At 41.9% G+C, this 14,576-nt stretch overlaps 1 protein-coding gene across 11 annotated transcripts in view; it reads left to right on the top strand.

The window, feature by feature from the left end:
• LTBP1 (latent transforming growth factor beta binding protein 1) overlaps nt 1-14,576 on the top strand; it is a 180,216-nt gene that overhangs the window by 21,381 nt on the left and 144,259 nt on the right. For all 11 annotated transcript variants that reach the window (XM_083432124.1, XM_083432120.1, XM_083432127.1 and 8 more), the window contains exon 4: nt 10,226-10,401. In XM_083432124.1, the coding sequence (XP_083288250.1) occupies nt 10,226-10,401 (176 nt within the window). The remainder of the gene's footprint in view (nt 1-10,225; nt 10,402-14,576) is intronic.

The following is a 14,576-nucleotide window of genomic DNA, read 5'->3' as shown; positions in this document are numbered from 1 at the left end:
GAGTGGTTCCTTCTGATGGCAGTCTAGCAGAGGTTGCTTCTTACAGAAGGCAGAAGAGGTTGATGTTTGATTTTCACTTTTGCCCTGTAGCCTTCTCTGCCACCCTCTCAAAGCAGATTTTCAGGAGACTGCTGGGGGAAGGGGAAATTGGCAAAAATAACTTTTCCTCTTTCTTGAATGTTTATGGAATCTCTATTTCTGCCCCCCCTTTAATTGGTGGGGTGGAGGGCATTGGTTTGAATAAGTTATGGAAACCTGATCAACATCCAATACAGCATTTCTTTGTGATTGAGTAAGGTGACCCTTAGGTGTTGGGACATTGGCTGACTCGGTCCATGCTGTAGTTGAGTCTGCCATTGATTCGCTAGATGTGCCAAAATCACAAAATTTCCATCTGAGTATGTGGTAAAATTGCCCAACTGTCTTAACACTCCATGTCAGTATACATCTTGACAAGTGAGAAAGGTTGTATTAATCAGCCCTCAGTAAGTATATTCAAACCTCCACCGAAAATCCTAGTATAGATGTTAGCTTTGTTCACAATGGAAGAGCAGAGCAAAGAGCGCTTTAACTCGATGCCTGAACAGCCCAGACAGGATCCAGTTAACTAGTTGAGTTCTAAGGTATCTGGCTTGTGCTGACTTTCTATGATATTCCCTGAGAATAACAAAGATTTCAAGTGAATTAGTGAACTCAGGGAATGCAGTTTTGATCAGTAGGGTATCCTCTGTTAACTACAGCTGGAGCTGTTGATACTAGCATTCATATAAGGTATTTAATGCCTGCTCATACCATTTGAATATGGGCATATGCAGATGGGAATTGAATTATAGGTCTATTTATTTTATTTTAGTTTTTGGTGATGTGTAATGATTTGAAAATACTTCTTGTAAAATGAGTTACCGTGGTACCTCGGGTTACATATGCTTCAGGTTACAGACTCCTCTAACCCAGAAATATTAGCTTGGGTTAAGAACTTTGCTTCAGGATGAGAACAGAAATTGTGCTCCTGCGGCGTGGCGGCAGCAGCAGGAGGCCCCATTAGCTAAAGTGGTGCTTCAGGTTAAGAACGGACCTCCGGAACAAATTACCGTATTTTTCGCTCTATAGGACGCACTTTTTCCCCTCCAAAAATGAAGGGGAAATGTGTGTGCATCCTATGGGGCGAATGCAGGCTTTCGCTGAAGCCTGGAGAGCACTGACCCCTCTCGCTCTCCAGGCTTCAGGAAGCTATCCGGAAGTCTTGGGAGCACCGCGGGAGTTCCCGTTGGGCTCCCAAGGCTTGCGGATAGCAGCCTGCATCCCGAAGCCTGGGGCGCTGCCCCGGGCTTCATGCAGATATTGGGCAGCCCCACAAGCTCGGGGGACAGCGGGGAGGCGGAGTGCCGCCGTCCCGCTGTTCCCCGACCTGGTTTGGAGGCTGGCACTGGGAAGAAGCGCGCTTCTCCCCGCCACCAGCCCCACAAGGTCGGGGGACAGATATCCGCAAGCCTGGGGAGACCGGTTCGACTTCCCACCGGGCTCCCTAGGCTTGCGGATAGCAGCCTGTTCTGGGGGCTGGGGTTGGGGGAAGCTCAGGCATCCCCTGCCCCAGCCCCGTGCCTGGGGGAAAAAGAATTCCCCCCCTTTATTTCCCCCCCAAAAACTAGGTGCGTCCTATGGGTCAGTGCGCCCTATGGGGCGAAAAATACGGTAAGTACTTAACCCGAGGTACCATTGTATTTTCCAAATGTTCAGAATTCAGCATAGCTAGAAGAGGCTCTAAGCCCTCAAGTTTTGAATCTTGCACTGTAGGCTTCAGATGTTTACAAAAGGCACTATTTTTATTATGGCACAAGCTTTTGTAGGCAAGGTTTAATTGAAAGTGCAATAGCAGTTTTCTTAAAGTATGTGCTAAACTGTAGCATTATTTTTATTCTTCCATAGTATCTAACGTGAGGGCAGGCTTGGAGAACACATGACATTGTTGGCCCCTTTTCAAAGGGATTCCTTGCTAGCCTGTATGCTATAATAAACTTTTATTGTAATCCTGTCACATTGATTATATACTTCTCATACAAAATTCTATTTTAGTTAGCTGTGTTTCTTTTCAATTTATGAATTGAAATGTTTTCCTTCTTAATGAATGTATTTTTCTGGGACAGAGGAGAGGGAGAAAGGAGGTGCAGGGCACTACATGAAAGTGTATAACAGTCTGTAAAAAGACAAATTGTAGACTTTCAGAAATGCAGAGCGAACTCCATGCGAGCGTTTACTATTATGCTGTTGGGCAGTAGGTGGCAAACTTCGCTTTTCTTTTTCCTTATATTTATTTTCATACCACAGATTGCCAGAATTTGAAGAGGCTGGTTTGAGTTCCCTGGAAGATGTCATTCCTTGGCAGCATAATTTCGAACCACCTATTTTTGCTCATTGTGTATATGCCTGATGTTGAACACTCAGCTGGGCCGCATTTTCCTCTGGGGTTACTTGGATATGAATAAATGCATAGATTGTTGTTCCTTTTCTTCTGTGGGTTTAAGCAACAGATTGCTAATATGGCCAATACATTACAAAAGAAGGAACATCTGCCAAGGACAACACTAGTTAATTCGTATCATGGGACCTTGTCATATATTTCTACCCTAGTTCTGGATAATCACCTCATGAAAGCTCAGTTGCCCCTTTCATCCCACAAATGTTTGATTGAATAGAGTGAAAGGAAATGTTTGCTTGGGTTTCCTCTTAAAAGAGAATTACATGCAGGGGTGGTCTGACCCATTTCACCACCTGAGATGTGCCAACCACTATGCCCCACCCATTTTTTGCACTGTGACCCCGCCACCCCCACTTATGATGCTAGCAGAATGCCCTCTTCCACTGAGGTGGAGTGGGGCATTCCACAAGGCATTGTCACTCATTTTATTAGCCCCCAGGGGCGCAGAAGACAAGCAGCAACACTGCACATTGGAATGCCCCTGCCTCCATTGAAATTCTGGTACTGGCAGAAGTGGTGGGGTGGATGGGGCATTGCCTCTTCTGCTTCTGCCACCTGAGGCAGCTGCTTCACCCAGCCTCATGGGTGGGCCAGCTCTGCTATTATAAGTGCCACAGGAAGTTTTTTGTGTGTGTATGATAGGTTGGATCCAGTGTGTCCCATCCTTGTACAAAAAGAGATTACAGTAGAAGTACCTGCTGGAGGTGGGCATTCTTCACTGGTTCCAATTTTCCAACTCTTGCTGCTTCAGAGAGCTTCCTGGCAAGGGAGGCAGGAGAGCGCCACTATAAGATGGGGGACACCTGGCTTGTCAGTAGTACACGTGAATAGGGTTTACGGGTCTTAGCAGACCACAAGCTTAACATGTGTCAGCAGTGTGATGTAGCAGCAAAAAAGGCTAATGCTGTTTTGGACTGCATCAACAGAAGTATAGTGACCAGAGTAATAGTACCGCTTTATGCTGCCTTGATCAGATGAAACTGGAGTACGGTGTCCAGTTCTGGGCACCCCAATATAAGAAGGATATTGACAAGTTGGAACGTGTGCAGAGGAAGGAGACCAAGGTGATCAAGGGTCTGGAAAAAGAAGCCTTATGAGGAATAGTTGAGGTAATTGGGTATGTTTAGCTTGGATAAGAGGAGATAGGATAACCATCTTCAAATATCTAAAGGGCTGTCACCTGTTTTCTCCTGCTCCAGAAGATCTAAACCAGTGTCTTCAATTTACAAGAAAGGAGATTCTGACTAACCAACAGGAAGAACTTTCTGATGGTACGGAATGGAACCTCCCTTGAGAGGTTGTGGACTCTCCTTCCTTTGAGGTTTTTAAGCAGAGGTTGGATGGCCCTCTGTTATGGATGCTTTAGCTCAGATTTCTGGGTTGGACCTCAAGGTCTCTTCTAACCCTACAATTCTGTGATTCTCTGGAGCAGCTTTTGAAGGTGCAAATAATTTTTTTCCACTGGCCCTATCAGGAAAGCTCTGTGAACAGAATCCCACCCATGGATACCCTAGATTTAAGTTTAGGAATCCATCATGTAGGTTTTGTTTCATACAAATGTGAATGTCCAGGTTCTGTTTTGGGCAGGCAAAATAAGCATTTAAGTTCTAAGAAAACTGGCAGGCAGTTGCTTTTGGTCCAGCAAAGGTACTTTGTGCAAAAGACATGAAAAGGCAGCTCACACCATCAAGAGGCAGCAGTGTGGCATACAACCTCTTGTATTTAAGAGATCTGGCTAGGCATGTGGTACAAAGATATTTGGTTCAAAGATTGGATTGCAAAATGGGACTTAACAAAACTTGCATTCAAATGTGCTAGTCTTCTAGCTGATACATGTATTATTTAAGGTAGTTACATACTTCTTAGGGACGCGGGTGGCGCTGTGGGTTAAAGCCTCAGTGCCTAGGGCTTGCCGATCGAAAGGTCGGCGGTTCGAATCCCCGTGGCGGGGTGCGCTTCCGCTGTTCGGTCCCAGCGCCTGCCAACCTAGCAGTTCGAAAGCACCCCTGGGTGCAAGTAGATAAATAGGGACCGCTTACTAGCAGGAAGGTAAACGGCGTTTCCGTGTGCGGCTCTGGCTCGCCAGAGCAGCGATGTCACGCTGGCCACGTGACCCGGAAGTGTCTTCGGACAGCGCTGGCCCTTGGCCTCTTTGAGTGAGATGGGCGCACAACCCTAGAGTCTGTCAAGACTGGCCCGTACGGGCAGGGGTACCTTTACCTTTACATACTTCTTGATCACTCATGTCTCAAGTGGTATACATTAAAATTATTTAAATAATAAAAAACAGAAAGCTTCCTTAAAATGTCTGTTTCAGGAGAAAGGTATTTGTTGGACTTCTGAATTCATTATTTTTCTGTTTGTTTCCAGCCTTTCACCTGAAGGCCCCATGTTGGGTTACCACCACTGCTTTTTTCCCTAGAAAAATAGGTGCCAGTACTCACCAAGTTGTAAGTGCTACACTTTTTAACAACAACGAATAGTGCCGGTACTGTGTTCCCTTGAGTGCCCACTCTGAAAAGGCACTGGTTACCAACCAGATCCCTTTGCTGTTGCTTTCCAGAGATTCCTATTCAGCAACTTACTTCCTCTGAAGTTGGAGGTTTCCATATAGCCATCATGACTAGCAGTCCTGTAGACTGCCCCTCCATGATTTAATTAATTTTAATTCAAGCCCCATGGCTCAATTAAAATGAAGTAATAAAGCCCATTGAACAGCGGGTCTCATCTCACTGTTTTATTTCATTACAGTATTTGGAAGTTACATTAGTACTGACACTTAACTTTATCTGTAACATGGGAAAGATAAAACAGCATTCATAACATTGATACTGAATAGAAACTTAAAAAAAAAAAAAGAAATCTGAAATTTGTTTGTGCATGTGTGAAAAAAAATCATATGTGCAATTTTCACACCAGTCCATTAAGTCTTGTGATGTTGCTGGAATTTATTTCCTTCAGTATCTTAACTGTTGTTTTCTATAGAGGATTCTGTGTTACAGTTTTGTTATGTGTGGGTCCCTGCTCTGCCCCACTGGATGAGTAGTAACTCACTGCTTAAGATGCTAATTTAAACTAGGCTAATATATTTGGGAATTCAAGCATGTACTGCTTTGAAGTCATTAAGAGCGGGAGGAAGAAAAGAGATCTGGAGCAGACATCCAGTAATGAACCATGTAAATCAAAAGAATGTGGAAAGAAACTTCTCAAACCTAACCCTAAGGATGTAAACACCTTATAGCTTTTATTTATTTTATTTATTTACATAATTTTAACTTGTCAATGACAGGATTCAGTTTCTGGATTCAGCAGAAATTTATTCTGCAGTGGGAAGTACCAGTCAAGCTGTCTTTCTTTTCTGCCTTTGTAGCCCAAAGCCAAGATCAAAAAATTTTAATGCCATGCAGCATTTGTAAACAAACAAAACCATTACATGTGGAAAATCTATTTACAGCAGTTGAAGTCCAAAATTTCAATGGCTGGGCATAGCGTTGTAGAATTCTTGACTTTGTCACTTTAGAACAGCTGATCCCTTTCCATATCATAAACTGCTTTTTGATATTTGTTCAGTTTCAATATAAATCTGCCCTCTGGCAGCATGGGGACTTCTGTTTCAGAAATACAGGTCCAAATCTTATTTTGGGCTGTGGTTCTTTGGCTCCAAAATGATATTTATATGTGGCTTTTCCAAATACCTTAAAGTGTAGAAACAAAAAAATTATAGCTATTTTCCAGTTTGTATTTTTGAAAATATTAGGTACATAGTCTTTAGAGTTCTTAATCAAATGTGAAATTTCTTGTAAAGGAAAAAAAAGGAGGAACAAAATGCATTTTTTAGAAGAAACTAGAGATTTTCTTAAAAGCCAAAGGAATGACTTATAGGCTTTAAATTTACCTACTGCAAATAAGAAAACAACCTATTCCTAGACCTCTGGTATGCAGTCTGGGCTTTTGGTCCAGAGCACTTAAGAAAATATAGGCAAAGTGGTATTGAAATAAGAATGCCAAGTTCTTCCAGACTTTGTTGGTTCAGGCATGTGTCAGAAATAGCCTCATAGTTGCTACTTGCAAGCTGACATTGGACTGAAGTTACACCTATTTTTACATCAGAAGGGCTAGATTCCTTTTCACGTACTTTATCCGTGTTGATCATGGGCTGAAATCAGGGATACAGTGTTCTTTGGTTAGCTATGTTTGCATTTCTCTGCATTCCAGAGTGATGAATTTGGATTTAAGAAACGAGAGAGTGTAAAATATGTGCCCGTTTACTCCCCAAGTAAATAGTGGCTACAATGTTTGAATGCTTTACAAATCAAAAGGCACCAACAGTTGCTCTGACATTCAGCAAACTCTTAGGTCCACATATGATAATACATTTTTCATTTGTGTGAGTACTCCCGTCTCTCTCAGTTGTGTACTTGTGCAAGCAACTGTACCATATGAGCCAGGAATATGTGACACACTTGGCTATTGCAACTACCGTGGTCTTGGAGATTGGAAAATGTCTGCGTCTCTCCAACCGCAGAAATTACTGCACTGAGTACCCAGCTCACATGTTAAAAATTGCTCGTGCGAGGATGAAGTTAGATAATTGCAACCTGATTTGCAACTCTTTCTGCAGAGCCATTCTTCCTTAACTGTGTTTTCTCTCACTAGACTTCCTCTGCATCTGCACTAGCAAGGAATTGTACATGGTTGATTAAAACCGACTGATATGTAGAGTCAGGAGGATAATGTGCAGCCATGGTGACATACGGCCTTCTGTTTAACCAGAACATTTGCATCAAATACCATTGTATCATAGACTCAAGGTGCCCTTTCGCACCAGAAAATGAAAACTATGACAAAAAGCAAAAAGATACAACCGCAACATTATCCACACAGTAAAATTGTAGCTACCATCTTAATTTTGGAAAAATCTGTTTAGTCAGAATCAAATTCCAATGATTTCAATGACTGTAATGTTTTCAGATAAGAATGCTTAAGGTTTAAATTCCAGTTTAAGTTTCGGTAATTAAAATTTAATTTCTAAAAAAAGATGGGGCACAATGCTTATGTTCCTAAAAAGCAAATGAATGAAAGGATAAAAGATGAACACATCACTCAGTGAAGTCAGACGATCCTTTGTCCACCAAACTCGCAGCTGGAGAGCAATTTCAAATTCTGTAGCAATGTCAAGCATGTTGCCAATGTTACATGTCCATTTGCCATTAGACAACGTCTTCCCATTGAGTGCTGTGATCAAATGTTGCAGGGTTAACTCGTTGGTGTGGAGGGCACAAACCAACCAGATCAGCTTATGACCAAGCTTGACCTCTACCTAGTGCATGGTACCACCCTCCCAGCCGGTGTTAACATTTGTAGAATCACCACCAATGGCCTGCAGTCTCTTATCAATGCCCTTCTTCATGAAATCTACCAGATTATTAGCAATAACAGCTGGTTTTTCTCTTTGAACCTTTCTCTGATGTGAAATGGGTAGAGATATCTTCCACCTGGCTTACTGCACACGGAATATTGCTGGGTAACTGCTGATCTGAATTGTTTGTTTTCAGCATAGCTTTAGTTGTATCGTCACAGCCGTCAAAGAAGATGCACTCAATTTCACCCCTCTGACAAAGAAAATCAAATATCTGATCCAGGCATTTCATAACTGTTTCTTGGGCCCTCTTGATTTTATTGTGATCAACTACAAGTCTCTCGTCTTCTTCAGTGATCAAGCCAACATCCATAACAGCAGCTGTGGCTTGCAGACCAACATCATATCTGAAGTTCTACATCAGACATAGGCAACCTCGGCCCTCCAGATGTTTTGGGACTACAACTCACATCACCCCTAGCTAACAGGACTAATGGTCAGGGATGATGGGAATTGTAGTCCCAAAACATATGGAGGGCCGAGTTTGCCTACGCCTGTTCTACATAGCATCATTATGTATTTCTAATGTGTCTGATGTTTGTCACACACCTTCCTGGAAGATGCTTTGGTGATTGTAAGGGTTGCGCCAAAATGCCTCTGCTCTGGTGCGACTTTGACGATTGTCAGGCAGCTTCCTGGAAGGTGCTTTGGTGATAAGGTTCGCGTCAAAGCAATTCCGTGAGGCTGTGCCTTCCGTGGGAAGCAGCAGCGACTCAGGAGGCGGAAGTGGCAAAGGTGAGGGGGGAATGAGAGAGCGGGGGGGCAGGCAAGGGGGGGCATGGTGCATACCGGCACCTATTTTTCTTCCCAAAAACCCCCACTGGGTACAAACATGCTCTGACAGAAATCCAATAGTCCCCAAAACAATTCATAAACCTCTGCATATTTTTATGAGACTATGTGACAGACAATTCTAAGCTGGGTTCATTATGCTTGCAATGTTCTTTACTGTATCCTTCAGTTACATGTATGGTGTTATTGTGTTTCCTCATCCTTGCTATGTACATACTCTAGCATGTAGAAAACTGAAAAAAAAACACTAGATTCTTTTAAAGAACATTTTATATTCAGAAAATGGGACGCGGGTGGCGCTGTGGGTTTAACCACAGAGCCTAGGACTTGCCGATCAGAAGGTCAGCGGTTTGAATCCCCGTGACGGGGTGAGCTCCAGTTGCTCGGTCCCTGCTCCTGCCAACCTAGCAGTTCGAAAGCACGTCAAAGTGCAAGTAGATAAATAGGTACCGCTCCGGCAGGAAGGTAAACGGCGTTTCCGTGCACTGCTCTGGTTCACCAGAAGCAGCTTAGTCATGCTGACCACATGACCCAGAAGGTGTACGCCGGCTCCCTCAGCCAATAAAGCGAGATGAGTGCCACAACCCCAGAGTCGGTCACGACTGAAGCTAATGGTCAGGGGTCCCTTTACCCTTTACTTTTATGTTTAGAAAATGCAAGAAAATGTTCATTATGTATGAGTGTGTGTGTGTGTGTGTGTGTGTGTGAGAGAGAGAGAGAGAGAGAGAGAGAGAGAGTTTGTTAAGAATCTTAAATCAACCCATATAATTTGTTTCTCTGGATTGTTACTTTCTTTGAGAAACAGAATAGAATAGAACAAAGTCAAGAATATTAGAAATCATTCTGAAAAAAAGCCAGTTTCTTTTAACAGTTGCTGGCTGTGCAGCTGAGCTTCAGACTTACAGAAAATAATGTGCATTTATGAAAGATGGTTGGAGTTAGGGTTGGCTTATTTAGTCTAGACAGTATTTCTCTTGCCAAATGTCACTTTGCTCAGTTCTGCCTATCACAATTGTTTAATAAAGGCAGTCCAAGAATATTGTGTATCACAAGAACTTTCTTGGGCTCTAGAATGAATGATATTTGGGTTTATAACAATGTAGTACTTTAATGATTTTAAATTAGTGACAAGGACATAGTCATAAGTTCACACAAGTTTCCCGTGAGGTAGAGGCTGCATGTGGTATGTAAGCCCTCCTGGCCCACTAAGTGTGTCTGTTCCACAGTTGGGCCCACATGTTGGACGAATTATTTGTTGATTAACCTATGTGCAACCTTTAATTAGCAACCATAGGAGTTCAAAGTATGATGTTTTAACTTTAAAAAAATGCTTTTAATGATATTGATGTGTTTGCTGCCATGGGCTTCCTTTGGGAGGAAGTATGAGATTTAAATTGAATATAATTCAAATATATAAAATATCAGCTATATCCACGAAGCAGTAAGATATCAGACTTGGTCACTCACAAAATGGCCATTCCCTGTATGTAATAACATACAGAAAATAATATTTTCTCTGTTCTTGTTTCTTCAAACAGAATGATGCCCCTTTCATCCCAGACTTTGATGATGAATGTACATCATGGCCAAAAACAGGAATATGTTATCAAGCCCAAGTACTCCACAACAAAGAAAGTGATTTCAGGAGAACAGTCTACAGAGAGTTCATTACCTTTAAGGATAAACCAGGATCAGCTTGCCTCACCTTTTCAGTGTGAGTATGAATGAAATGGAACAAACTTTGATGGTGATCTTGATGTATTGAAATAAATGGAGGGAGCTATCAAAAGGATAGGTTGTAATAATGAGTGACTAGATAAATGTACATCTGAAGGCAGCTCTTCTGAACTTTTGAGATTTGATGTAAGATTTGATCTTCCTGACTCCCTTCTTTCAAATAAGATTACCTGCAACCAATCCTTAACAGTATTTAGCTAGCTACTTGATTGCACTGAGATCTCATGAACCTCAGAACAAATCTCTGTTGAGGACATGCACTTAGAGACACCCAAAATAGCTATCAGAAAACTTGACTGCAGCTGCAAAACTTCCTCTTTTGAATTTAAAGTATGACCATATTGGACTTTCTCCTTACACATTTGTTTTATGTTGTAAATCCCACCCTGAGGTCTACGGGTATAGGGTGGTATACAAGTTTAATTAATTAATATTGTAGAGCAAGAAAAAGTGTTGCCGAAATGATTGAGGTGCTGGAATACTTTCCTTTTAAAGCCATTTTAAAGCAAAAATGAGAGCCAGTGTGGTGTAGTGGTTAAGAGCGGTGGTCTCATAATCTGGGGAACCGGGTTCGCGTCTCTGCTCCTCCACATGCAGCTGCTGGGTGACCTTGGGCTGGTCACACTTCTCTGAAGTCTCTCAGCCCCACTCACCTCACAGAGTGTTTGTTGTGGGGGAGGAAGGGGAAGGAGAATGTTGGCCGCTTTGAGATTCCTGAAGGGGAGTGAAAGGCGGGATATCAAATCCAAACTCTTCTTCTTCTTCTTCTTCTTCTTCTTCTTCAATGGGGCTTTGAAGTTTAGAAATACTGGGGGGGGGGGAATCTTAAGTGTGGGATGTGATAGAGGTAAATAAAGAGATCCCCCCACCATTCACTTTATAACGACAATAACAACAACATTTTATTTTATTTATATCCCACCCATCTGACTGGGTTGCCACAGCCACTCTGGGCGGCTTCCAGCACATATAAAAACATAATAAAACATTCCTCTTCTCCCAGGCCATTGGCAGATTAAACTATCTATGACCTTTTAAACTTGGGGTAGAGGGTATTATTTTATTTGTTAGGCATTTTTTGGTTTTTATACTGTAAATGGTCTTGTGATCCTTGGATGAAGGGCAGTAATGAAACTAAATAAATAAATTAGATAGATAGATAGATAGATAGATAGATAGTGTTTCTTAGGTATTCAGATATATTAAATCTAAAATATTTGCTGTTTAACTGTTCTTTAGCGGTCCAATGCTGGCAATCAATAAAGGAATAAAATGAATATATGCCATAATAGTCTGTTAGAAGCTGTAGTTGAATTGGAAGCTGTTGTTAAATTTGATGCCTGAATTTGATTTTTATATATAGTGGAAATCACTAGTTTGCAATTAGTTCAACATCAGTTTTATATTGTGGGTTGTGGTTTCTGTACATTACACATTAGAAGCAAGAGATGATAGATTCATGTGTTGCCTGCAGTGGCCTTCTATGTTAAAAGTAATTACTATGGACATTTACCAATAGCAAAATGCTGTTCTTACTCACATTAGTAAAATATATTTTCTTGCTATATTAGCTACCACATAATTATATGAAGAGGGATAGGCTAGATAGAATTAGTGTTCTGTGGTGAATTGAACTTTGTTTTTAGAAAACAGCATTTTCTTCCATAGGCAAGGGCAGAAAGGAATGGAAAGTCTCCATGGTATTAGGAAATACAAAGTAAATAAGAATAATTGGCCTCTCCCCATTAATTACTCTTATCTACTTTGTATTTCCTAATACCATAATAATAATAATAATACCTAATTTTGTTTTCAACATATGACACTCCTGGGAGCAGATTCTTGTGGATGTGGTTTCAGTAAAGATTGATCTGTTTGGCCAAATGGGACATTAATCCACCATGATTAGTCTTCCCTTAGCCAGCCCCCACCTTCCTTTCTTCTTACTTACAGGCTGTCAAGCAAATGTTACTGGCTCTCAGCTTTCTCCTCCTTAGTCTCAGTGTTGTCCTTGTAGAAGTCATCAGGGAGGAGGATGGGGACAAACCTAGAACTAGTTGGCTCTGCCTACTGTTGATCTCCCACCTACAGTTGGTCTCCCAGTCGTCTGCTCTCCCAGCCCCATGGGAGAAATTGCAGAATCAGAAAGGACATGAGCTATATTTACCATATAAAAATGATACATATAGTAGGGATCTCATGAGTTTGTTCACAGCTCTTCCAGGCAACATCAGGTTGGGAGTAGTGGTGAAAATAGCTGCATCAGGTTCAGATAGTTAAGCAATAACAGAAAATATTTCTGCAGAATAGGAGGCTTGTTTTTGATACTGGTTGATACTGGTTTGATACTGGTTGACACAAGCACCTGCTTCTACTATGCTCATTTTCCTGAAATCCCAAAGTGCTTCACATACCTGATCTCAGAAATCTTTATAGCCACCAGTTCTTATGGCCACATTATAAGGTAGTTTATTGTTATCCTCATTTTTCAAAACATAAGGCTGATGATAGTATTAGCTGAGGTCATGCTTGAACTAGAGGTTTTCTACTAAAATCTGTCTGGCATTGGCTACAATCATTCAGTTTGATTTAAACCAATCTGTCTTAATTTGTCAGAGTTTAAGTTTCGTTACTCAGTTCCAGTAAATCATGTATATGTATGAGAAGTCTGAGTCAAAATATAGGCCCTGGCACTAGAATTCCAAGTTGATAATTTGGCAGCACTGCCCCAGAGCATGTCTGCCAAGAACATGAAGGCTTGTGGGCCTTCCACTAAATGACCTAAGATTACTGCCTCTCCAGGGTGTATGGGGTGTTAGGGGGGGTATGGGGGACATGTTGTGCTCCTTCTGGGTTGTTTGTCCACCTTTGGTCCCCACCCCGCACTCTGCTCCCAGCTGTGGCTGCTAAAAGCTGCCAGCATATGACAGCGGCCACACCCCAGGAATGGCTTCAGCTACTCAGTTAAACCAGGTGACAGTGGCCAATGTGTCTCATACCCTAAGTAAGTTAGGGACTTGCCCTGCATAAGAAGACAGGCTCTTGTGAATGGAGTGTACAAGACCAATAGTGGGACCAATGGTTAAGAAGGCGGTTTCTGCACATGCTGTAGAGGGAGGGGAGGGGCTGATGGGACTTGTCAACCTGGGAAGGTAACCCATCTAGGAAAGGAAAACTCTGATCCTAAAAGTCTGTTGCCTTGCGGGACATCTTCAGGTGAAGAAAAGGCGAAGGAGTAAACCCTACACAAATTTGGAGTGGAATACCTCAAATGGTTGAATGGTGCCTTGTACGCCTCCTTCTGGCAACTCCTGCAGGCAAACTGGTACTGAACATATTGGTCTGTTTTCCTTTGGATCACATCAGTGAGGTCAAGAGAGGAGTTTTGTTGTCTGGGCAGCCCAGGACCCCGGGGAGGTTGCTTCGGTGCTGCTAACACAGCGGTTTGACTTCACCCCCATAGGCACACTCCATTGTCCCTCAAGACGGATAGATGCCAAAAACTGCCTCTTTGTTTTCTTGAACCAGTTTTCTTTTTAAGGATTTCAGGGATAGATCAGTACAATTTAAGCAGCCTTTTTCCATAGATGGAGAGAAAGGCGAAAGCTGCTTTCCGTCAGAATAACTTTTAAGGCACGGCTTTGACCCTTTACCCTGGGGATTGATTGTCGGAGCCTCACAAGCAATTATTAGAGGAAACAACAGGTGAAATGAGAAAGTGCAGAGCTTGTACAATAGAGGGTAAATATAGACCAAGATGAGAGCACATATTGAAAGATGTGCTTAAAAATAAATATGGAACAGCTGTCTGAATTATTGGGCATTGTTGATGTTATGCACTGAAAATAAGTCATAGGCTCCACAGAGGAAAAATAAAATATGTGATCATCTAATTCAGGACCATAAAGTAGTTGACAACTTTTAGCCCAGAATTCTTGTGAGCTCATCTTTCCATCTTTAAAATCATTCTTAATACAAGATTGCCAAAGCACTGGAAAATGTACAGTTCACGTTATCTATTTCTTGTCCTTCTAGTGTGTTTTATTCAGTCACCATTTTTTTTCTATGAATCAAAACAGGAGGTTTTAAAAGATACATTGTTGATTCAGTACAAAGCACATAACCGTAAATGTTGTGTACTAAATTTAACAA

Source organism: Podarcis tiliguerta, assembly GCF_965153285.1.
Source record: "Podarcis tiliguerta genome assembly, chromosome: 3".
NCBI classification, from domain to species: Eukaryota; Metazoa; Chordata; class Lepidosauria; order Squamata; family Lacertidae; genus Podarcis; species Podarcis tiliguerta.
This window is presented reverse-complemented; position numbering and strand designations above follow the sequence as displayed.